This window comes from Myotis myotis, unplaced genomic scaffold (assembly GCF_014108235.1).
Source record: "Myotis myotis isolate mMyoMyo1 unplaced genomic scaffold, mMyoMyo1.p scaffold_m19_p_19, whole genome shotgun sequence".
Classification (NCBI taxonomy): Eukaryota; Metazoa; Chordata; class Mammalia; order Chiroptera; family Vespertilionidae; genus Myotis; species Myotis myotis.
In genome coordinates this window covers 12711960-12735438 of record NW_023416323.1, presented here as the reverse complement: position 1 = coordinate 12735438, position 23479 = coordinate 12711960, and the positions used below count along the sequence as shown (strand labels likewise).

General features: G+C 41.8%; 1 protein-coding gene and 1 pseudogene across 3 annotated transcripts; one reads left to right on the top strand and one right to left on the bottom strand.

Moving 5' to 3' along the window:
• The first annotated feature begins 12951 nt into the window (after positions 1-12951).
• On the top strand, positions 12952-21062 carry CEBPG (CCAAT enhancer binding protein gamma). Of its 3 annotated transcripts, none has more exons than XM_036345708.1 (2): positions 12952-13146; positions 20032-21062. In XM_036345708.1, the coding sequence occupies exon 2, from the start codon at positions 20128-20130 to the stop codon at positions 20575-20577; it is 450 nt and encodes a 149-aa protein (XP_036201601.1). In that variant the 5' UTR covers positions 12952-13146; positions 20032-20127; the 3' UTR covers positions 20578-21062. The 3 variants fall into 3 exon arrangements, with proteins under 3 accessions (XP_036201601.1, XP_036201602.1, XP_036201603.1); XM_036345709.1 differs by lacking the exon at positions 12952-13146 and adding an exon at positions 13204-14105; XM_036345710.1 differs by lacking the exon at positions 12952-13146 and adding an exon at positions 18181-18659 and having other exon boundaries at positions 20032-20841.
• Positions 18107-18587, bottom strand: LOC118674221 (annotated as a pseudogene).
• Positions 21063-23479: the final 2417 nt, after the last annotated feature.

The window sequence follows — 23479 nt, the reverse complement described above, 5'->3', positions numbered from 1 at the left end:
CCTGGAATGGAGATAAGAAACGCCCTAACCTTTGTAATAGAGATTGGTAGGATTAAATCAACTGGTATAAATACAGATGTAGTAAGACAGCAAGACACAGAACTTAGAACACAGAACTTAGAATACAGAGCTTAGAACACAGAACTTAGAATACGGAACCAAGAGAGACGGAACCTAGGCACAGAACCTACACAGAACGTTCTCTAGAGACAGAAGAACTTCGCTGGAGAGAACATGGCAAAAGATACTGGACAGAAACTGGCCTCAGAACCTAGAGACAGAACCTAGCGAGAGAACATGGCAAAAGATCCTGGACTGAACCTGACTACAGAAATTGGCAAGGGAACCTGACTAGAACCTCGTGACTGAACCTGGCTGGAGAACCTAGCGAGGGAACATGGCTACAGAACCTGGAGAACCTAGCAAGAGAACATGGACACAGAACCTGGCTGGAGATCCTAAGCAGAACCTCTCTGGAGATCCAGACCAGAACTTGGCTGGAGATCCTGGCTAGAGATCCTGGCTAGGCTGCTGATCAACTGAACGCTGTCTCCGTGTCCTTCCTTCTTCGCCGACTCCATCCACACCTTTGGGGACCCCTGGACCTGCTGGGGTTGGACTCCGGCACTGTAGTACGCCAGCAAGAAGATGGGGAGCCTTTTTTGACCAGCACTCTAAGACTAGATGAAGCACCCCTACGTTGTGTTTCCCTGGCACCAGGTATTCATCCAGATCACATGCAGCCCGTATCACACTTCTTACTTGTGTCTGTCTTCAGCTAGACTGAAAACTCTTGAGAGCAGGAATAATGTCTTAATCGCCATACAACCTCAACATTAAGCGAAGTGTCTAGCATATAGCAGACGGTGTATAGATATGAAATGAATGAATAAATAGCTCAGCATCATCTGTGACTTTTGTAACTGAAGAAGGCTGTTTATTTTGTGGTAAATAAAATCATAAAATGTATCATCTTAACCATTTTTTAAGTTCATGTTCAGTAGTATTAAGTATATTTACATGTTGTAAAACAGATCTCTGGAACTTTATGTCTTGCAGAACTAGAACAATAATTACTTTTCCCCTACCCCCAGCCTTAGCCACCATTCAGCTGTCTATATCTATGAAGTAACTACTTAGATACCTCATATAATGGGATTATACAGTGTTTGTCATTTTGACTGCTTATTGACTTAGCACAGCGTTCTCCTTTTTGAAGGCTGCATAGCATCCCATTGTATGTATACGCTGTTTTGCTTACCCATTTGTCTACTGATGGACATTTGGGATGCTTCCACCCATTGGTGACTTTTTCATGATTTTCTGTATGACTATTGTTATTGTTGTTGTTGTTAATCCTCACTTGACGATATTTTTTCCATCGATTTTTAGGGAGAGTGGAAGAGAGAGGGAAAGACAGAGAGAAACATCAATGTGAGAGAAACACATTGATTGGTTGTCTCTTGTGCAAGTCCTGACCAGGGCCTGGGTTGGGGAGGAGCCTGCAACCCAGGCACCGGCCCTTGACTGGAATCAAACCCAGGACCCTTTGGTCTGCAGGCCGATGTTCTATTCACTGAGCCAAACCGGCTAGGGCTTAATATATATATATATATATATATATATATATATATATATATATATATATATATTGATTTCAGAGAGGAAGGAGGAGAGAGAGAGAGAGAGAGAGAGAGAGAGAGAGAGAGAGAGAGAGAGAGAGAAACACCAATGATGAGAGAGAACCATTGATCAGCTGGCTCCAGCATACCATCCCACTGGGGATTGAGCCCAAAGCCAGGGCATGTGCCCTGATGGGAATGGAACCATGACCTTGTGGTTCGTAGGTTGATGCTCAACCACTGAACCACACCAGCCGGGCAATTTTCTATGATATTATAATTCTCATTTTTCACAAGCTTCTAATTCTACAATATTTAAATACAGTATTACAGATGCAAATATATGCTTTCTAGAAATATGAAAGGCTTTTTAAAACACTAGAGGCCTGATGCATGAAATTCGTGCAGCCCTGGCTTCGTCCAGAAGGTTGGAAGGTTATCTGGAAGGTCATCCAGACAGTTTTTCTGCTGTTCAGCCTTCTGGTCTAATTAGCATGTTACCATTTTATTATTATAGATAAGCTTCTGTTGCTATTAAATAGTTATCCACACTTATTCTAAAAAAACTCTTGCCATTAAAATGTATGTATTTTAATATATATTTTATTGTATAAATCCTCATTTTAAAAGGAAATATGTGTAGGATTTGGTACAAGTTTAATTTATACAGAAGAATGAATCTAATCAGATCACTTTTTAAACTTAGGAGTATAATATTCTATATTAGAGGCTCAGTGCATGAATTTGAGCATGGGTGGGGTCCGGCTAGCCAGGCTCGATTGGGGCCAATCTGGCTGGGCTGGCAGGAGGAGGGGATGAGGGAGGTTGGCCAGCTGGCCCTGCCCCCCATCAGTGGGGGGGCGTTGGTGGGAGGGAGGGGTCGCAGGCCATTGGCCAGCCAGCCCTGCCCCCTGGTCAAACTCCTGGTCGAAGGGACAATTTGAATATTAGCTTTTATTGTATAGGATAACATGTTATGTATCTCTTCCAAAGCTAAGTATATTTCTTTTTTAAAGAAGGAAGAACACAACTGATTTTGGTTTTGTTCAGAATGTCCAAAGCTGTAGGGAATTTTTACGAGTGTATTTGAGCCAAACTGACAACACACCAGGAAACAAGATCTCAAATGCTCTGGAGAAGGACAGTTTCGCAGTTCTTTTTATAAATTTGGAATTAAGAAGGGACCATAAGGAAGATTACATGAAGGTGGGAGAGAGAGCAAGGTGGGGAAACCTCTATTATTGGGTAAAAGATAGTTAACAAGATCATGGCTTCCTTGAGGGTGGTTATGCCGCTGAGAGGTCTGGAAAAGATTACTCTGGCATTTCAAAGGTGTGCTGGCCAAGAGGTGCAAGAACAATGGACAGGGTTTGTTTAATTAAGATAAACCTTTTACTAAAGAAATTATAGGCGCCCTAGCCGGTTTGGCTCACTGGATGGAGCGTCGGCCTGCGGACTGAGGGGTCCCGGGTTCGATTCCGGTCAGGGGCATGTACCTTGGTTGCGGGCGCATCCCCAGTGGGGGGTGTGCGGGAGGCGGCTGATCGATGTTTCTCTCTCATCGATGTTTCTAACTCTCTATCCCTTTCCCTTCCTCTCTGTAAAAAATCAATAAAATATATTTAAAAAAAAAAAAAAAAGAAAGAAATTATAGGCGTGGAGTGTGACTACTCACCATGACCTGTCCAGCTAGGAATTTGTGATCAGATTACTCCGTGAGGTTACTTTCAGACACTGATTTATTAAGGAGCCCCTTTTCATTCACGGTTCAAATAACAGACAGCCCAAGGAGACATTTCTAATCAACACCTGAGAGCAGGTGGGGTGGATAGAGTTCTATGCACTAATGGTCAAATTATAGTGCAATCCGTACAAATAGGCACTCAGCTCCTAGAGGGATAAGAAGACTAAAGGAAAAAAGGTGTCAAAAAATCCAATAATAGTCCTAGTCATAATCCTGTTACTTTTAAGGCAGTAACTTATGTTAGGCATATTTTTTCCTGTTAATTTTGAGAATTTGTTCACCACTGGTTGAGGCTCATTCAAATGGACATTTAGGTGAATTCTCTCTTTTTTCCTGCTATTGTAAACAATGATATAATGTACTTCCTTATATATTTTGTATTATGATCTTCTTAAAATAAGTGACTGAAATGGAATAGGTGGGTCAAAGGGTATGCACACTTCTAGGGTTTTTATTGCAAATTGCCAAATAACCTTTCAGAAAAGCTTTCACCAAACTACTCTCCCACTGACCATATAGGAATTGCCAATTTCCTTACCTTCTCACTAATGCCATTAACTAACATTCTCTTTGATTTATAGTCATAGACAAAATATAGCATCTCATTGATTTAATTGTATGTCTTTAATAATAACATTTTTACATGTCCCAGGCCATTAATGTTTCTTTGTAAAAATGCTTGTTCATGTGCCTTGACCTTTTTTTTTTTAATTGCTTTGAGAGAGAGAGGAAGGGAGAGGAACAGAGATAAACATCGATGTGAGAAACATGGATTGGTTGCCTCCGGTACACACTCCAAATGGGGATTGAACCCACAACCTGGGTATGAACCCTTACCAGGAATAGAACCTGTGACCTTTCGGTGTATGGGACAATGCTCCAACCAAATGAGCCACACTGGCCAGAGCCATTAACATTCTCTTTGATGATTTATAGTCATAGACAAAATATAGGATCTCATTGATTTAATTGTATGTCTTTAATAATAACATTTTTACACGTCCCAGGCCATTAATGTTTCTTTGTAAAAATGCTTGCTCATGTGCCTTGATCTTTTTTTTTTTTCTCAAAATATACTTTATTGGTTTTTTACAGAGAGGAAGAGAGAGGGATAGAATTAGAAACATTGATGAGAGAGAAACATTGATCAGCTGCCTCCTGCACACCCCCTACTGGGGATATGCCCGCAACCAAGGTACATGCCCTTGACTGGAATTGAACCTGGGACCCTTCAGTCCGCAGGCTGACGCTCCTTCCACTGAGCCAAACCGGTTAGTAGGGCTGCCCTGACCTTTTTAATATTGTGCTCTTCATCTTTTGATTACTGATTTTTAAGCGTTTCTTGTATGATAAGGATATTCATACTTTGTAATATGCTGCAAATATTTTTTTAATTAAATCTTTATTGTTCAGATTATTACATTTGTTCCTCTTTTTTCCCCTCATAACTCCCCTCCTCGCAGTTCCCGCCCCATCCTCCGCCCTCACTCCCCACCCACTGTCCTCATCCATAGGTGCACGATTTTTGTCCAGTCTCTTTCCGCATCTCCCACACCCCTTTCCTCCCCAAGAATAGTCAGTCCATTCCCTTTCTATGTCCCTGATTCTATTATGATCACCAGATTATTTATTCACTTGATTCTTAGATTCACTTGTTGATAGATGCATATTTGTTGTTCATAATTTGTATCTTTACCTTTTTCTTCTTCTTCCTTTTCTTAAAGGATACCTTTCAGCATTTCATATAATCCTGGTTTGGTGGTGATGAACTCCTTTAGCTTTTCCTTATCTGTGAAGCTCCTTATCTGACCTTCTGTTCTGAATGATAGCTTTGCTGGATAAAGTAATCTTGGTTGTAGGTTCTTGGTATTCATCACTTTGAATATTTCTTGCCATTCCCTTCTGGCCTGCAAAGTTTCTGTTGAGAAATCAGCTGACAGTCGTATGGGTATTCCCTGGTAGGTAAATGGGTTTCTTTCTCTTGCTGCTTTTAGGATTTTCTCTTTGTCTTTTGCTCTTGGCATTTTAATTATGATGTGTCTTGGTGTGGTCCTCTTTGGATTCCTTTTGTTTGGGGTTCTCTGCGCTTCCTGGACCTGTAAGTCTATTTCTTTCACCAGGTGGGGGAAGTTTTCTGTCATTATTTCTTCAAATAGGTTTTCAATATCTTGCTCTCTCTCATCTTCTGGCACCCCTATAATTCTGATGTTGGTACGCTTGAAGCTGCCCCAGAGGCTCCTTTCACTATCTTCGTATTTTCGGATTCTTTTTTCATTTTGCTTTTCCAGTTGGGTGTTTTTTGCTTCTTCGCGTTTTGAATCTTTGACTTGATTCTTGCGCTCCTCTGGTCTGCTGTTGGGTGTCTGTATAGTATTCTTTATTTCAGTCAGTGTATGCTTAATTTCTAGTTGGTTCTTTATCATAACATTGAGGGTCTCATTAGATTTCTTGAGGATCTCACTACATTTATCGGCGGTCTCACCAGTCTTTTCGAGGGCCTTACTAAGTTTATCGGCAGCTTCTAGACAGTTCTTGAGAGACCTTAAAAGTGTGGTTTTGAGCTCTATATCTTCCATTTCTGACATTTGCGTCCTGTTTCTTTGTCTCCGCATTTTTTTATCTTTTCTTGGTGCACCCCCTAGTGGTCTTTGTGCGCAGTCTTGTAGTTAAGCCTTGATTGTTGTCAGTAATACCAGGGGTGATTTGACCTCCAGGCTAACTGGCTATGAGAGTCAGCTGTGTCTGTAGTGGGAGAGCTTCTGTGCTGGATCTCTAGGGCGGTGCTAATCTAGCCTTTGCCTGAGGCTATCCGGCAAATGGCTCTGTGCAGGGCTTGGGCGGGGCGGGTCCCCGGGGATCTACAGGGCGGGCGGAGCAAGCAGGTATGGCTGCTCTCAGTTCCGTCCCTAGGGGCTCTGCCTCTCAGAGTCCCAGCAACTGCTGCAAACCTCGGAGAGAAAGCTGCCTTCGAGTTCCGACCGAAGCCAGACAGTCCCGCTTCTCCCGTTTGAGTCTGGGTCCCCAGAGACTCGCCCAGATCTGGAGCTCAGAGTCTGAAACTCCCTCCCGATTGAAAACAACAACCGCACCCTCCGCTGCCAGCCCGCTCCGTGCGTGCACTCCGCACCTGAGTATTTCACTTCAGCACTGTGCCTCCTCTGAGTCTGGGTATGATATTCTCTTTCCTCCTAGTTGTAGAATTTCCACTCAGCCAGCCTTCCTGTGGTTCTGGATGATGTCTGTTCCGTCCTTTAGTTATATCTCTGAAGTGGTTGTTCGAGGCAGCAATCTCCGGCGTTAACCTATGCCACCATCTTGGTTTCTCCATCTACATTGTAATATGCTGCAAATATTTTTGCAGTTTCTCATTTGTTAATGATTTTATTTATGTGTATTTTTACATCCAAAAATTTCAAAAGTTTATGTTATCAACTCTAGCAATTGTTTCTTTTGTCTTTTTGATTTGTAAGTCAAGCTTAAGTAACCACTGAGTGGCACGTCCCTATCCCATAGGGGAGCAACTTGCTAAGTTTGGGGCAAGAGTGAGGTGCTAACGAGGGAAACGTTTCCTACTGCATTGTGTGCACGGAGAATCTCACCTGCTGCAGGCCATAACCAGTGGGATCTGCCCAGTAACACAAAGCATGGTGCAGGGGTGAGGGAGGCGTACCTGTCCCTTCTGCACAAGGGCTGCTTCCATGCCCAAAGCCCCAGCAGAAGCTGATCTGACCACGGAACAATGATCAAAATTAGGAAATTAACATGACACAACACTGTCAACAAATCTAAAGACCCAATCTGATTGTCTCCAGTTAAACCCTTAGTGTCTTTTTACAGTAATCCAGAATCCAGTCTAACATCCTGAGTTGCCTTTAATCATCATGTCTCCTTAGCCTCCACTCCAAGACAATTTCTGATGTTTCTTTGTCTTTAGGAGCTTAATATTTTTGAAGAATACTGGTCAGTTATTTCATAGAATGTTCCTCTGTTTGAGTTTATCCGATACTTTCTCATGATTAGATTGAGGTCATACATTTGGCAAGGATGCCACAGGAATCATGTGCGTTTCTCCGTGCATCATAACAGGGGTCACGATGTCTATATATGTCATATTCCTGCTGATGTTTACTTTGAGCACTTGGTTACAGTGGTATCTCCCAGGTTTCTCCACTGTACTGACGTTATTATTATTTTTCCCATTGTAATTAGTAAGTATCTTGTGAGGAGACACTTTGAGATATGTAAATATCCTACTTTTCATTGTACTTTCGCCCATTGGTTTTAACATTCATGCTTGCAACACTTATCACTGCAGTGTTGTCTAAAGATGATTTGCTATTTTAATCATTTTTTCTACATTTATTAATTGGAATTTGCCAGAAGGAAGAGCTGTTTTTTCTCTGGCATTTATTTGTTTATTTAATTATTTATTTATGATAGTATGATATATATAGAGAGATATTATATATATATATATATATTATATATATTTATTTTATTCTGCAAGCTTAGTCATTAACTATTATTTATTTTGTTACTCCAATTGCCCCAGATCTAGCCATTGGGAACGTCTCCCAAGTAACTTCTATGTTCTTTTGCTATGTATCCCCAACATTTTCTGAGCATTTCTTTACTTTTTGGCACCAGAAGACAGCCAGATTCTTGTCTTTTCCCTGCCCAGTGCTGGAAATCAACCAGTTCTCTAATGAGCCCTGGTTCCTTTCATTGTAGAGAGTCCTTCAGAAACCATGATATGGTCTCTTGGTGGAACCATTGCTTCTGGGTTGTCACTGCATCTAGGTCCTCTCAGTGGACACATATATATATGTACACTCTCTCACACACCTACACACATCCATCTATTTCTCTATCAGTCTGTGCATATATTACAAACCACATTCATTCTGATAACCTCTGATTCCAGTCCAACACCACAGGATTCATTTTAGTCTTCCTCTTTCCTATTGGTAACTCCTTTCTCCAACAAGAAGAAACTTGCCGTTATTATCCAAATGTATTTACTTATTTGCTCAATCTTAACACATACATAAGATAGTTTCAGAATTGCTACCATAACCACGTAACACCCAGTTGGTGTTAACTATTTCGGAGGTGTGTGAAACCTTATCATGGTTCTCAGAGTCAAAGCTACACAAAAAGTTGCACTCACAGAGGTCTCACTCTTCCCTCATCCCTTCCACCCTCTTCCCACTCCCCATTCTTTTTTAAAAAAAATATTTTTATTGATTTCACACCCTCTTCCCACTCCCCATTCTTTTTAAAAAAAAATATTTTTATTGATTTCAGAGAGGAGAGAGAGAGAGAGAGAGATAACAACATCAAAGATGAGAGAGAATCATCGATTGACTGCCTCCTGCACGCCCCCCACTGGGAATCAGGCCCACCTTGGGGATCGGGCCCACAACCCGGGCATGTGCCCTTGACTGGAATTGAACCTGGGACCCTTCAGTCCGAAGGCTGATGCTCTATCCACTGAGCCAAACCAGCTCCCCATTCTTTTTTACCCAACTCCCCTCCAACCCGTGTAGGTAACCAGTCTCCTTAATTTCTGGTTTATTTTTTCTGTATTTCTTTTGCAAGGGGGATTCCCTGTCCAATCTTGATGGTAAGTGGACAAGTGCAATGGCCAAGGCCTTAAGGATGAAGTTGCAATTTGATGTGTATGCTATTTTGTTGTATTGACAACAAGCTTCAAAACTTCACATGTCAAATTTGCTGAAGGTGTTAACATCATAGATATTTTTACGCTTAAAAATGTCGGATTTTGTGCCAAAAAAAGAGCATTTGGGGGAAGTTTTAATTCATTACTTTATTTTGAAGAAAAGTGCTGCTGAAAGTTATCGTATACTTCAGGAAGCTTATGGTGAACATTCTCCATCTCAAGATACTTGTGAACGCTGGTTTAAATGCTTTAAAAGTGATGATTTCGATGTAAAAGACAAAGAACGTCCAGGTTAACTGAAAAAGTTTGAAGACCAATAATTACAAGCATTATTGGATGAAGATGCGTGTCAAACTCAAAAACAACTTGCAGATAGATTAAACGTTGCTCAGCAAACAATTTCCGATCGTTTACAAGCAATGGGAAAGATTTTAAAGGAAGGAAAATGGGTGCCACATCAACTGAACGGAAGACAAATGGGAAACTGAAAAGGCATCAGTAAAATGTTGCTTCAATGGCACGAAAGAAAGTCATTTTTGCATCGACTTGTGACTGGTGATGAAAAGTGGATTTATTTTGAGAACCCCAAACGCACAGAATCATGGGTTGATCCAGGTCAACCATCAACATCGACTGCAAGGCCAAATTGCTTTGGAAAGAAGACAATTCTCTGTGTTTGGTGGTATCAGGAAGGTGTGGTGTATTATGAGCTTCTAAAACCAGGTAAAACCATTAATACTGATCGCTACTGACAACAAATAATCAATTTGAACCACGCTTTGATCATAAAACGACCAGAATGGGCCAGAAGACATGCAAAGTAATTTTGCTTCATGATGACGCACCATCACACACTTCAAAACCAGTTAAAGACACATTAAAAGCTGTTGTCTGGGAAGTATTAACCCACCCGCCGTATTCACCAGACCTTGCTCCTTCAGATTACCACTTGTTCCGATCAATGGCACATGCACTTTCTGAGCAGCACTTCAAAACGTACGAAGAAGTAGAAAATTGGGTCTCTGAATGGTTTGCCTCAAAACAAGGAAAGTTCTATTGGGACAGTATCCACAAATTACCTGAAAGATGGGGGAAATGTGTAGCTAGTGATGGACATTACTTTGAATAAAGCACTTTTGATGATTCTCTTTAAATGTTGTGTTTTCTTTTATTACAAAATCTGCATTATTAACCGGTACACTTGGTATATATCACAAACAAACAAACAAACAAACAAACAACAAACCCTCCAAACCCACCCTCTTTTATTGTCAGTTTTGTTCTTCATAGGCACTGGAATAATTTGAATTACAATAATTCTGTAACAGGTAATCAGTGCTTATTCAGTGAAGATATAAGAATATGACCCTTCTGGGCCCACAAAAGATACAAATGACCTCTCCTGATGTGCGCAGATGCCACAACCCTCTTAGGTGCACAGATGACATGTACCTATCCTTGTATGCACAGACTATAGGCACTAGCCTCCAATGCACAGGTGATGCAGCAACGAGCTGTACCTATCTTCATCTGCTCACACAGCACACAGCGATTCTCCTGTGCACAGATGTCATGTACTATTATTATTCGTAAGTGCACAGATCGTATGTCTTAACTCATGGGATCACAAAAATCTGACACATGGAAAAGTGTTGTATAATGGACATTCACCGTTATTTGCTAACTGTTCAAGTCTAAACTATGTCAGATTTTTCTCTTTCATGAATAGGGCCCACTTATGAAATTTGGGGATGTCCTAAGACAACCATCTAGCCTCTTAGCTATTATGATTCCAATAGTGGTTCCACAGGCAAAATTGAAGGTTTAAATATTGCCCTCAAGGATGGGATCATATCACATGTGAAAGAACAAATCAATCAGCAGAGTGACTAAGGCTCCGTCAGTGACGACAGTGTGGTCTGACATTTGAAATGGGTATTGATGGATTTGTCTGCTTAGCACTCCCTTTTCTGGGGAGTGCTTCTGCCATCACCTCCATAGCGGGTAGGTTAGTACATCGTGACATGCTCCCAGCCATTCGATCATTCCAGGTAGGAGCATTTAGCCCAGCCGACCCAATCCCAGAGTCTTTGCCTAGCAGTGGTTCTCAACCTTCCTAATGCCGCGACCCTTTAATACAGTTCCTCATTTTGTGGTGACCTCCAACCATAAAATTATTTTCGTTGCTACTTCATAACTGTAATTTTGCTACTGTTATGAATCGTAATGTAAATATCTGATATGCAGGATGTATTTTCAGGGGTCGCCACCCACAGGTTGAGAACCGCTGGAAGGACTATGTAACAAGAACTAAAAAGAGAGTTAGCCTTTATTTAGTCAGGGGTCATGTGAAGAAAGTTTGTGTGCAGGCAGAAAGAATAATGAAACCAATAGGCACACAAACACATGCACACACAGACGAACATGAAGACACTTGAGCCTTTGAGTTCGTGGTCCTGATGCCTCCTGGGTATTGCATGAAGTGCGTCTTAAAATCTTTGACCAAGTCCTTCTTTATGCTAACTCTAGTCAGGGATGGTTTTCAGTTACTTCTAGTCAAAAGTGTCCTACTAATGACTGACAACTACTGCTTTATTATTGCTCATGTACCACAATAAATATCTACTGAGACTCAAAACGGACAGATATCTCAGTTCTCAAAATATTATGGATACGTTTCAGATCTCCTGTGAAAGGTGGTTAATTGGGTATATTAATTTTTCTGAAGTTTTCCAAATACACATTTATGCTAAATATTTAAGACACACTGAAGATAAAGTCAGATTTGCATAATACACTTTTATTGATCCGGCTTTCAAACAAGAGATTTCAAATTACAAAATTTTCCCTCCACTCTATGGAAATAAGTGAAATGATGAGTCATTCTGCCAAGTGTGCTTCTATGGCTATCATTGTTTACCTTTAGTTGCAGCCCCTTTTAATCTTTACTTTTGCAAATGTTTTATCATCTCTTTCCCGATTCCTCGAAACAGTCTTATGCGGAGAGCTGGTTGGTCCCTATGGCCTGGGCGATGAAGAAACGTTTCCTCTTTCAAAGACTCTACTGTTTGGACGATAAGAATTGCTAAAGAGGAAGCAATCAAACCCATCGTGAGGGCTCCGTTCTCCCGGGCGCGCTTCCTGGTGTAAAGACGCTCTCAGATCCTCCAGTGAATCGACTTCGATAAAGTGGACTGCCATTCATTTTTTGAGATCTCGTCTCTCAATCTGTTCCCCTTCAGATACGACACCGAAATCCTCGTGAAACGTCAATTCGTTTCTCCCAACAACGAACCACAGTCTGCAGCGGTCACCAAGGTGACATCCACACTAATCTTACGCCGGGACAATTTTGCTTCATTTATTTTTCAAGTCCGAAGTTGCCTTCACTGCCTTGAGGTCCAGGACTTCTCTCCAGGCTCCACCCGAGGGGCGCGGGCCCTGGGCGGTCTGGCGTCGGCAGCGCCCACGTCCCAGGAGGGGAGTCTGATGAGCGGTTCTGGGGCTGTCCCCGCAGGGGCGCTGAGGGGGGACTGCGGGGGTGGGGGGTGGGGTGGGGTACTGCCGGAGGACGCGGTGAAAGCAAAACAGAGCTCGGTGATTCAATCACCTCAGGACATCGTGTTTTCCAAAGAGAACGCTGCCTGCACAAAGCTACGCTTCTCCAACTTCCACAGAACCTTTCTCACGGCGGGGAACCCACAGCTCCAGGCGGCCGCCCCGCGCGAACTGCGAGGTTACCGCGGGCCCAGCGACCATCTGCTCCCACCACGCCCGCCAGCCCCGCCCCGCCTTGGCCAACGCCTCCGCCACGTGCCCGCCTCCCGCAGCCAGGCCGCCTGTGATTGGCTGGTGGTGCTGCCCATTGCGAGGGGCGGGCGCGTCGCCTGCAGGTCGACGCTCCCATTGGTCGTGCGGCGGCGGTAGCGCGCGCGGCCCCGGCGAGGAAGGGAAGCTGGTGGCTGCGGAACGGGCGGAGGCTGCAGGTTTCGTAACCGTCGCTCCTCCTCGCTGCGAGGCCTGGGTCGGGTCGGGCCGCGCCGCGCGGGGCCGCTCGGAGTGGAGGCCGCCTGGGGGCGGGCGGGCTGGAGGCGCAGGTAAGGAGGCCGCGGGCGGGCGGGCTGGAGGAGGACGAGGCGGAGGCCGCGGCGGAGCCCGCCGCTCGCGTGGGCGCGGGCCCAGCCCGAGGAGACCCAGAGCGGCCGGCAGGCTGGGCAGGCCCCGCGCAGCCGGCGTCGCGGGCGGCGGCCCCGCGCGGCGTCTGATGCAACCTGCGGGCAACACCCGGCGGACCTGTGAGCTCATCCCTGGCTGCCGCCCAGCGCCACGGCGCCACCCGCGGACCCCCGCGCTCCCCCGGGCGCCCCTCGCCGCGGGCCCGGGACGGGATGGAAGGCGAGATGCGCCCCCTCCAGAACCCAGCTCTGTGCGAACTGTGCGGTGTGACAAGTCCGGCTCGCATTGGCCCCTGCGGATAAAGGGTGTTCCCAGGGAGGCAGGCGGTGGACCGGATCCTATTTTAGTGCCAGGGGATGGCTCCCTCCCCGCAGCACCGCTCCGTCTGGGGTCGTGCTGGATTCTGTTCAGAGTGATAAAGCGGCCAGGGCAAGCGGCTGATTTTTACGTAGTGACTTTACAGAAATACTATGTGTCACTTAGGGAGCTGTAGCTTGAATACCCCGCTGTTTACGAATGAACGTAGGTAAGATGAATGTGCAGCAACCACGAGTTGAATAGAAAAGGGCAAGAAATGAAGCGCCTCCGTAGCGTGGCGGGGGGAGCTCAGCAGGAAGCAGCTGCCGAGGTGTCCAAGGTGGAGAGGATGGAATCGCAGGTTTGAGGGGGAGGATCACCTGTTCTGAGTAAGCTTGTATGTTTTCCTTCAGAAGGTTTAAGTGTTGGTTTTCCTCTTGTCTGAGGCTTATGCTTGCTCTGGCATCTTATCAGTGTGTTTCAGAAAGGTTTTAACAGTGAGGGGCTGCGCAAAAATTGGTAGTTCTGTCTCTGAGCCTACACCCCGTTGAGTCCTTATTGAAGAGCGTGTCCCGTAATTCAGGTAGGATATGCAACTCCCACAAAAGTGTTTGAAGTAAAATACTATAAGGGCTTGCTTTACCAAGAAATTCTGCATCCAAGCTTTTGATATTTAGAAGTTAAAATCTGGTCAGCTATTGCCACTTGAGTGGTATCTGGGATAAGCGATTCTTAAAGTTAATTCCTTGTTTTCGGAAGAATTTACTGCAAACAAGGTTAAATAATTACAGGATGCAGATGAGCTGAGTAATTTTTCAATTTCTTGATGCCTGCTTCTGGTGGCACCCTTGGCTGACTCAGTCACCTTGAATACCTGCCTAAAAAACATGGGAACAAAACTTCATTTTTTCAGAATATCCTTTAAATTCACAAAAACACATCAGCAAGGTTATCTGATCATGGAGAGGTGGTTTCCTCCCTAGGGATTTTAACAGCACTTGGTGAGTGCCTGGTGAAGATACTAGTAAATAGGACCTCATGGGGACTGAATTTGGACTTATGGTCTAAGATTGCCTCATCTGATCATGCATGATAAATGATAAATGCAGGTAGCCACAATTCCAGGTTTATTGCGTGTTCTACCTTTTAGGCTGTCCAGTCCTAGCAGTAAAAAAAAATTTTTTTTTTTTTTTAGCTTGCTCTCCTAATAGAGCTGTATTTATAAACAATGGGTGTGTACTGTTGCTTTGTGTATTTTAAAATGACATTAAAAAAAGACAAATGAATATACATTTCCTTTTCTTATTTATATACTCCCTGTACCCTCCTTCATGGACCCCTGTTTTTTTTTCATGAAGCAAGCAATACAACTAAATAGAAATAATTGCTCATATGAGTGTCTGTTGACTTCGCTCACCTTGACTTCACTTGTAGTAAAAGTTATCAGACCTTGGCCAACATGCCTAAGAATTTTAGATTATTAATTGGAAAACGATGGGACTAAGTAGAAATTAATGAAGGTTCTTAACTGAAATGAAGCAAAGACCAGATAAGAATGATGTTCACTGTATATATTGGGACTTCAGGTAGCCAATGGAACTTTATTTTCCCACAACCAGTATCAAATCCAAGATATTAACCCTACACTTTAAGAAAGACTCTGAACTTTAGGTAGTAAGACCATGATATCTTATTCTTGATGTAATTGTGGTCATTTGAAGAGATTTTAATGCTAGGGTGTCCTTTTTTTATATAAGACATTTATTTAAAAAATGTTTTCTCTTAGCCTTTTGAGCCTCTATTCAACAAGTATTTCTTGAGCACCGCCACTATATGCCTAGCCTTGCACTAGATGCTGGGCATGTGGAAATGAAGACAGAGTCCTGCCTCTGGGTCTCTAGGGAGACACTGAAGAGTTGGTATTGACAAAGAAACCAGGAAACAAATTGGACAGAAGCACAAAGAAAAGAGAAAGCAAGGACCATTTAGAGGACAGATGGTGATTCAGTATTGTTGAGGTGTGAACTATAAGGGAGCAGGCGCTAGACTAGAGGGAGGGTTAATACCTTGGATTTGATTTTGTTTGTGGGAGCCACAGAAGAATTTTCAACAAGAGGGTGTGACACACTCAGAATTGAGTGTTAGATTGCTCTGGAGACAGTGGTTGGAGGGAACATTACTAAAGCAGAGCAGACTAGTGCCCCTGAGACATGATGTCAGCCTAAGGTAATTCTGTGGCATTGGGATGGAGAGGGATGGTGGGTGTAAATTTTTTCCGCTGGGGTGGGGATAGAATTGTCACATATCAGTGATTGAACAGATTTGGAGCAAGGGTGAAACATCTGTAAATATTTTGGAGTGTAGACCTTCACTGAGGAAATGTGAGTGAATAATTTAATTTGGGGGACCAGGGTGGTTGTACATATGTGGTGGTAGTGGGGAGGAGGGATGACATGAGGGTTAGGAAAATTCTTGACATGTTTATTTTCCCAAATGAAAAAATTTGATTTTTGTTTTAACTCATTCTAACATTATGAGTTTTCAGTGTGTTACTGATTTGAATGAACATTACTTGAATTTAAAAAATGTTACCACTTAGTGTTCGTTTTAAAAAAATATATTTTTATTGATTTTAGAGAGGAAGGGAGATGGAGAGAGACATAAAAATATCAATGATGAGTGAATCATTGATCGTCTGCCTCCTGCACGCCCGTTACTGGGGATTGAGCCTGCAACCCAGGCTTGTGGCCTGACTTGGAATCAAACCATGACCTCCTGGTTCATAGGTTGACTCTCAATCACTGAGCCACACCAGGTGGGCTCAGTGTTTTTTTTGTTTTTAAAGATCCATTCTCGGCAGTAGTGGCTTTCAAACTTCAGTGTCATCAGAATCACTTGGAGGTCCTATTAAAACAAGATTGCTCAGCCCTGTTCCTGGAGCTCCTGATTCCTAGATCTGGGACAGCCCGAGAATTTGTAATTCTAACAAGTTCCCAAAATGATGTTGCTGGCCCAGGGACCACACTTTGAGTATTACTGCTCTTCACTTTTTCTGCTGCTTCCTGCTTGAGTGATTCACATGCAAGGAAACAAGGCGCCACCCTGCTTCCTGTTGACTGAACTCTGGAATAGTGTTTGTCCACATAGGAGCAGACTTTCATCTAGGGTTGAATATCCAGATTTGAAATAAATGTATTTTTTTGCCTATTGTAGGTGCTCAAATGTTTGTGGAAGGAACAAAAGCATAAATGACAGTGTGAACTGTAAAATGTGTAAATTTTAGAGGCAGTTACTTGCTCAGTATAAAATCAAAATTGATAATCTGTTAGGAGTTGTCTTTAAGGCCATTTGGCTCCTTTCACTTGCTTCATTTTCCTTAATGGATAGCTCTTCACTTTAAGAGCTCCTTTCTTGGCTTGCTTTAGTTGAAGGACATAAAAAAACAACAACACAGTTTTTTAGTTCTTTTTATTATCTCCAAATTTCCTCTTCTTACAGTTTTAACAGTTTGATGATTTACTCTTTGTTTTTCAAGCCAAAGGGCTCATTTTTCAAAACCTCGCCTACTATGTTCAGCTTAGTACCTTGCTTGGCAAGATGAGTCAGACTAAGGTAAAAGAGCCCTTTCCTATCTTTGGGTACAAAAATGGGCCCAGCCCTTGCCGGTTTGGCTTAGTGGATAGAGTGTCCGTCTGCAGTCTGAAGGGTCCCGGGTTTGATCCTGGCCAAGGGCACATGACCAGGTTGTGGGCTCAGTTCCCAGTGGGAGGCGTGCAGGAAGCAACCAATCAGCGATTCTCTCTCATTGATGTTTCTATCTCTCTCCCTTCCCTTTCCTCTCTGAAATCAATAAAAATATGTAAAGAAAATGGGCACGAACGTCACTGAGGTTGGAGCCTTTAATAAGAGTTTTTAGTGACTGCAGTTGGTGGTGTATTGTCAGTCAGAAGGCATTTTACCATTGTACGTATCCCATTGTTATTGCTGAGTTGACTGTAGAGATTAGCTTTAAAGACTCATAAAAATATAAGTGGTATATGCAAAATAAAAAGATAAGATGAACATGATTATGATTGTTGAGATGATCCCAGGAGGTGTTAAGTTAGTTCTTAAAAATCGAGTAAAACACTTATGTTCACTTTCTACCAAATAGATAATTATCTGGGGAAATTGTGAAGTGTCCATTATTAAAGATATGCTTGGAGTAGATATCCATTATGGGTTGGAAGGAAGCTTTCTTCTTGCTGTAGTACTGGAGTGAAACAGGTGACCCACTAGCTCAAGGCTGCCTGCGTGGCTTTAAAAACAGTTGAAAGTAATGCTATATGGACTTAAAAATTTTTTTTGGTTATCAAATGATCTTTAACTGAAATATTTTTCTTTGTGGTTCTTTATTTTATTGATTTTGGAGAGGGGGAGGGAAGAGAGAAATAAATATCGATTTATTGTTCCACTTACTTATGCATTCATTCATTGGTTGATTCTTGTATGTGCCCAGAATGGGCATCAAACCTCCAACCTTGCCATATTGGGATGACACTCTAACCAACTGAGCTACCCGACCAGGGCCTTTCTTTGTAGTTCTTAACTAGCTGGGCATTCCATTGCACCACTGTTGATGTCATCTATGATGTTGTAAGGGTGGTGGCCATCAACATTTCAGTCCACAGATTGGGCAGTCCCCAGGATCTCTTTAAGATTCCAGAGCGTTCTCAACCCAAAGATTGGGCAATGTTGACAATCTCATCAAAAGTGGTATTTTCACTGTTCTTAATGTTTAATTGCTTCTTTCTGCCTCTTGCTTTGATGATCAGGGCAGAGGCAGAAGGTACTACTCAATCTGGGCCTCTCTGTTCTGAATGGTCAGTTTCATTGTAGTCCTCAGACCCTTCCAATCACCAGTTGCTTTGGTGATGCCATCATCAACCTTTTTTGAAGTCAGACCCAGGGAGTCTATCTTGGGGACCAGGACAGACATGGCACCGACTTCCTCACTGGTGTAATTCAAGTATATGATTGTGATCTTGTTGGGGTTGAACTTTGGCAGCATGGGGCAGATGGCTGGTGTTGGATGAACCTGGATTCTGGATGACTGAAGAAAGGCTTATAGGCTTCCTCCGAGTCAAAAACCGAAAGGGTATATGGACTTTTTAAAAGTAAAGATTTAAAAAAGCAAACATATAGACAGCGTTTACATAGAAGTGCCTGGCTAAAGGTTTGGGTGAACCTTTACTGATGTTACTGAGTTTTTCTGAGGAACTGTGAGATGGTCTCATTTCAGGCATTTCCTAATTCTGGCTCCAGGTTTCTCTATGATACAGTTTTAGCAGTTTTGTGAAAAGAGAACAAGATCGTTTTATGGTTCATAATACTATGTTCTAAATTTTTAAGCATGTTATGACTTCTTAGTGGACACGATTCATTCAGCTTAGCCAGTTTGTCTTGAAGTGGCTTTGTGATGATAGGATAGGTATGCTTTTTGACACATCTTGAGGCAATTGTAGTGACCTAGTTGAATTTATAGTAGTCCAAATATGACTAGTTTTTGAAACTGGCTTCATTTCTGCAGGCAGCACTACAGTTATTTCAGAACTGGCATGTCCTCTGGTTCCTCCGGCAGTGTGAAGTGGGTGCAGGCACTGCAGTTGCTCCGTCTCTGTCTAGCCTGAGCCCCCGTACTTGTACTTTAGGGCTTTTGTTTTTTTCTTGGTGGTTTTAGTTTGACTATGTTTAGATGTATTTCTTAATTATGTCAAGAAGAAAAAAACCACTATTAGAAGCATGGTGGAATGGGGAAGAATATTGGGTGTCTCAAAGCTTCTTAATTTATGATTCAAGAAACTAACTTAGGAAATCTCTGTAAACTACTAATATTTGAAATCATTAAAAAAAAACACACACACACCAAACACCCCACCTTTTCAAAATATCCCATAAAACATCCTCTGGGAGAAAAGTCAAGTCCTTGATGACTCACTCTCTGCATACTGGAATAAGGAACGTGCATCGATCCTAGGACAGTATTCCTGATGAATACTGGAGTGGGGGCATTCTGCTGCAGCATTCTATTTTGACTTCAACCAACAATTGAAATGTTCCCCCCCCCCCCCCCTTTCATTGCAGGTGTCTCTTCTATTATAATTGAACTCAGCTATTCCCTGTTCAAATCAAAATCTCAAATTTCTCTCTGGCAGATTGCCGAGTACTATTAGTTCATATGTGCTGCCTAATTAGTGGTGTTCTTGTGTTTTTCCTCCCATTTTTGAAAATAGTCACAGATGGGCAATGCCCTCAGGGATTCAGGTGGGCTGCATTTGGCCTTATGGTGTTTCTGTAGTAACTTACCTTTCTTAATACTGGTTTAGACTTTTGAAACATTGGAACAGTTGGCAGTCACTGTAGACTTTTCCCAGCATAATTAATGTTGGCCTGCTGTTAGGTACATGCAAGTTTATTCTCATTTGATCTTGTCATTTCAAATATTTTAATGCAATTTATTCTTTAACTAGGTACATGTGAAGATTTCTTGGCTGTGTAGAGTGGAAACCATTGATTGTCGTGCCCTCATTTCTGCCTGTTCTGTGTTGGCAAGAGAGAGTGCCCAAATGAGCAAGATATCGCAGCAGAACAGTACTCCAGGAGTGAATGGAATAAGTGTTATTCATACTCCGGCTCATGCCAGCGGCTTACAGCAGGTTCCTCAGCTGGTGCCCGCTGGCCCTGGGGGAGGAGGTAAGGCTGTGCCTCCAAGCAAGCAAAGTAAAAAGAGTTCACCCATGGATCGAAACAGTGATGAGTATCGTCAACGCAGAGAGAGGAACAACATGGCTGTGAAAAAGAGCAGGTTGAAAAGCAAGCAGAAAGCACAGGATACCCTGCAGAGAGTGAATCAGCTCAAAGAAGAGAATGAACGGTTGGAAGCAAAAATTAAATTGCTGACTAAGGAATTAAGTGTACTGAAAGATTTGTTTCTTGAGCATGCGCACAACCTTGCAGACAACGTGCAACCTAGTAACACTGAAAGTATGACAAGTTCTGATAATGCAGGACAGTAGACTGCACCTCTTCCCAACTTCACAACTTGTGGCTTGAACATGAAAGGTGTTGACAACCTACACCACTCATATCAATGGCTGAACATTGTCTTGTTCCATTACCCAAAAGATCCATTGAAGGTTGTTTTCTAGGATCAGCACTGAAGAGTTAATTAGCTAAAATTGTTAGCCATGTAGTTAAAATTTCTGGTTTTAAATGATATTGGGATAAAGAAACAAATTTTTAAGGTATATGGTAAAAAAAAAAAAAAAAAAAAAAAAAAAGTCCCAGACCTGGATGTTCTTAATAAATCCTGACTTCCCAAGAAATGCTTTTTTTTAAAGGTTGACAAAAGGAATGAAGAATTGGCAGGTCATTCAGAAGGTTCTGGATTTTAATGGAAATGGTTAATTGGATTAAGAAAAATTGAATGCTGTTTGTGATAATCTATTTGTGATTTCATTCTAAATTATGTATTAAAAATCCTTAGGGCTGTAGAAACCAACCACTTTGTAATTTGGAATGATGTTATGTATAAACCTTGGTTTAGCATAGGTAGTACTGTTTCCCCAACAAGTACAAGTTTTTGAGTAGCAGTGTCAGGTTAAGTAAAGAAACCCCATTGCATTTTAAAGGCAGTATGTAGCCATTTGGTTTAAAAATATAACACTTAGCAAATAGGTTTTTAAGAAATAAAAGTAAAGGATATTAGAATTATGCTTTTGGGATACCCTTTGGGTTATTGGATTGGCATTTTTTAGTATTTTTATAAACACCACCAAACAACTCAGTAGTTTAGGGAAACTTATGTACTAAAATTTTAGTTTTTGCAGATGCTAGTAAAGGAAGCATTTAAAAAAAAATACCATTTTGACAGCCAAATTAGTATAGATAAAGTCTTAGTAGTTTGATCACAGAAGCTACTGATTAGTATTTGGAAATAACAATTCAGCAGGTATTTTCACCTGTGTTGAAATATCTGCCATGTGGCCATGAGTTTTAAAGGCAAAAACTTCTTGGAAGGATTATTTGAACTTAACCAAGTGATTATTAGAAAAATGCATCATCAACTCCCAAAACTATAGTCTAAGAAAACTTGAAAGTGTAAGGTTTAACCTTTAATTTATTTCACTTAAATGCATCTTTTTATATTTTTGTGATATTTCTTTTTCTAGTTAGTGAACTGTTCTTCCACACTTTTTGTACCACTGCTTCTGTTTAGTTATTTGTATACTTTTATATCCCATAAATTATTTTAGAAAGAAAATACTGATAAAACTCAGGATATTGACATTTTTATTGAGACTAAAAAAATGGCAGTTACTCAAGTCGGGAATCTCTAGTCTGGTTTGTATTAATGTTGGTAGTTTTTTATTGTCCTTGTCGACTTTTTTTTTTTTTTAATCAGCACAATTCTAGCTAAACTATTTTGGCTCTTTTGAGTTATTTTCTCTCTCTCTTTTTTGTGTGTATGTGTGTGTTTGTGTTTGAGTGTGTGTACACGTACCTGGGCTCGTGACAAGAGACTGAGTCCTGTCTGATTAAAAAGTTAGTGTTACCAGGTATCTCATTTGAACTTGGTTATTTTTGAGCACATTGCTGTTTCATACTAGGACCTGGGACAATGTAACCAGCATGTAACTCAAGTTGTCCCCTTGGATTGATGGAAGCGTGCTGTCTGTGCTCTTCTCCTGGGCAGAAGACATCACAGTGCTCTGAAACTTGGCAATTAATAAGGCCATGAGTCCTTTTGCAAGTGACAGGAGCCTACTGTTGTTCCATGAGAGCCACTGTCCCAAGAGGGTTTACTCCCTATAGAGCCAGGAGACAGAATAGGGGCTTCCATTAGGGTCCAACACCAGTTTACTTTGGGTTGGAGTAGTGACCTACTGGTAATGGGTGTTTTGAATTACGAACTAGGACAGAGGTCACCTGTCCTAGTCACCTAGAGGTCACCTCACCTGTCTGTGAGGTCGGAAAGGTTGGTGACCGCTGATCTAGGAGATACCCACAGATCCTACTGAATCTTTAATAGCTGATCAATGTTATATAATTAACCTAATTGGAGATGCAGTTAGGTCACTTGAATCCTTAAGCACCTATAATAGGTGTTACATTTTAATCTCTTATTTACTAAAAAATATCTTTCAGAAATTGATGTCACCATGGAATTAATGGTTACCAGTTACATGAATTGACTTAACTCTCTTAGAAAAGAAGCTTTAGGAAAATCATTAGGAGTGTGTACTCAATATTTCAAATCAGAACCAAAAATTGGAAATTTGGAAGAATGGGTTCAAGCTTTCTTGTTACCTATACAAAATTAAAACTTGAGCACAAGCAGTCCTTTGTGCATAGGACAAAAATGTTAACCATTGTCAACTATATTACTGAAGTGTTTGGGAATGAAAGTTTTTAGTTTGATAGGTTTATCAGTATAAAACTGAGGTTAATCAAGTATAGGGAATGGTAAGTTTAGAGCTTTGGGAACTATAAAGTGACTTTTGTAATGTTTGTTTTGTAGGTTACCTTGAACCATTAGGATTTGATCTGCCTTTGCTGGCAGGTCCTGTCATTTAGGAATTAGGCTTCAGTATATAAATTTCTAGCTGTACCCCGAGTCTCCAAGGATGGGTGCTTTCTGATTGGTCTTGGCTGCAGGTGGTGAGATCAAGAGCAGCTCTTTCTGGTGTCTGGCCCCTTTCAGTTTTTTGGGGTGTGAGCTAAGATACTTTGGACATTCTTACTAAGAAGTGGTAAGATTTTAATAAAATATGACCGGAAAATGGTCACATGACCAGTCATGAATGTGAAAGCCTCATATTTACATTAAAAAGTAGAAGTATGTACAATATAATATTTGATGATAAAGGAAATCATAGTTTTTGATATTTCTTAATCCCCATTAGAGGGTTTGAAGCT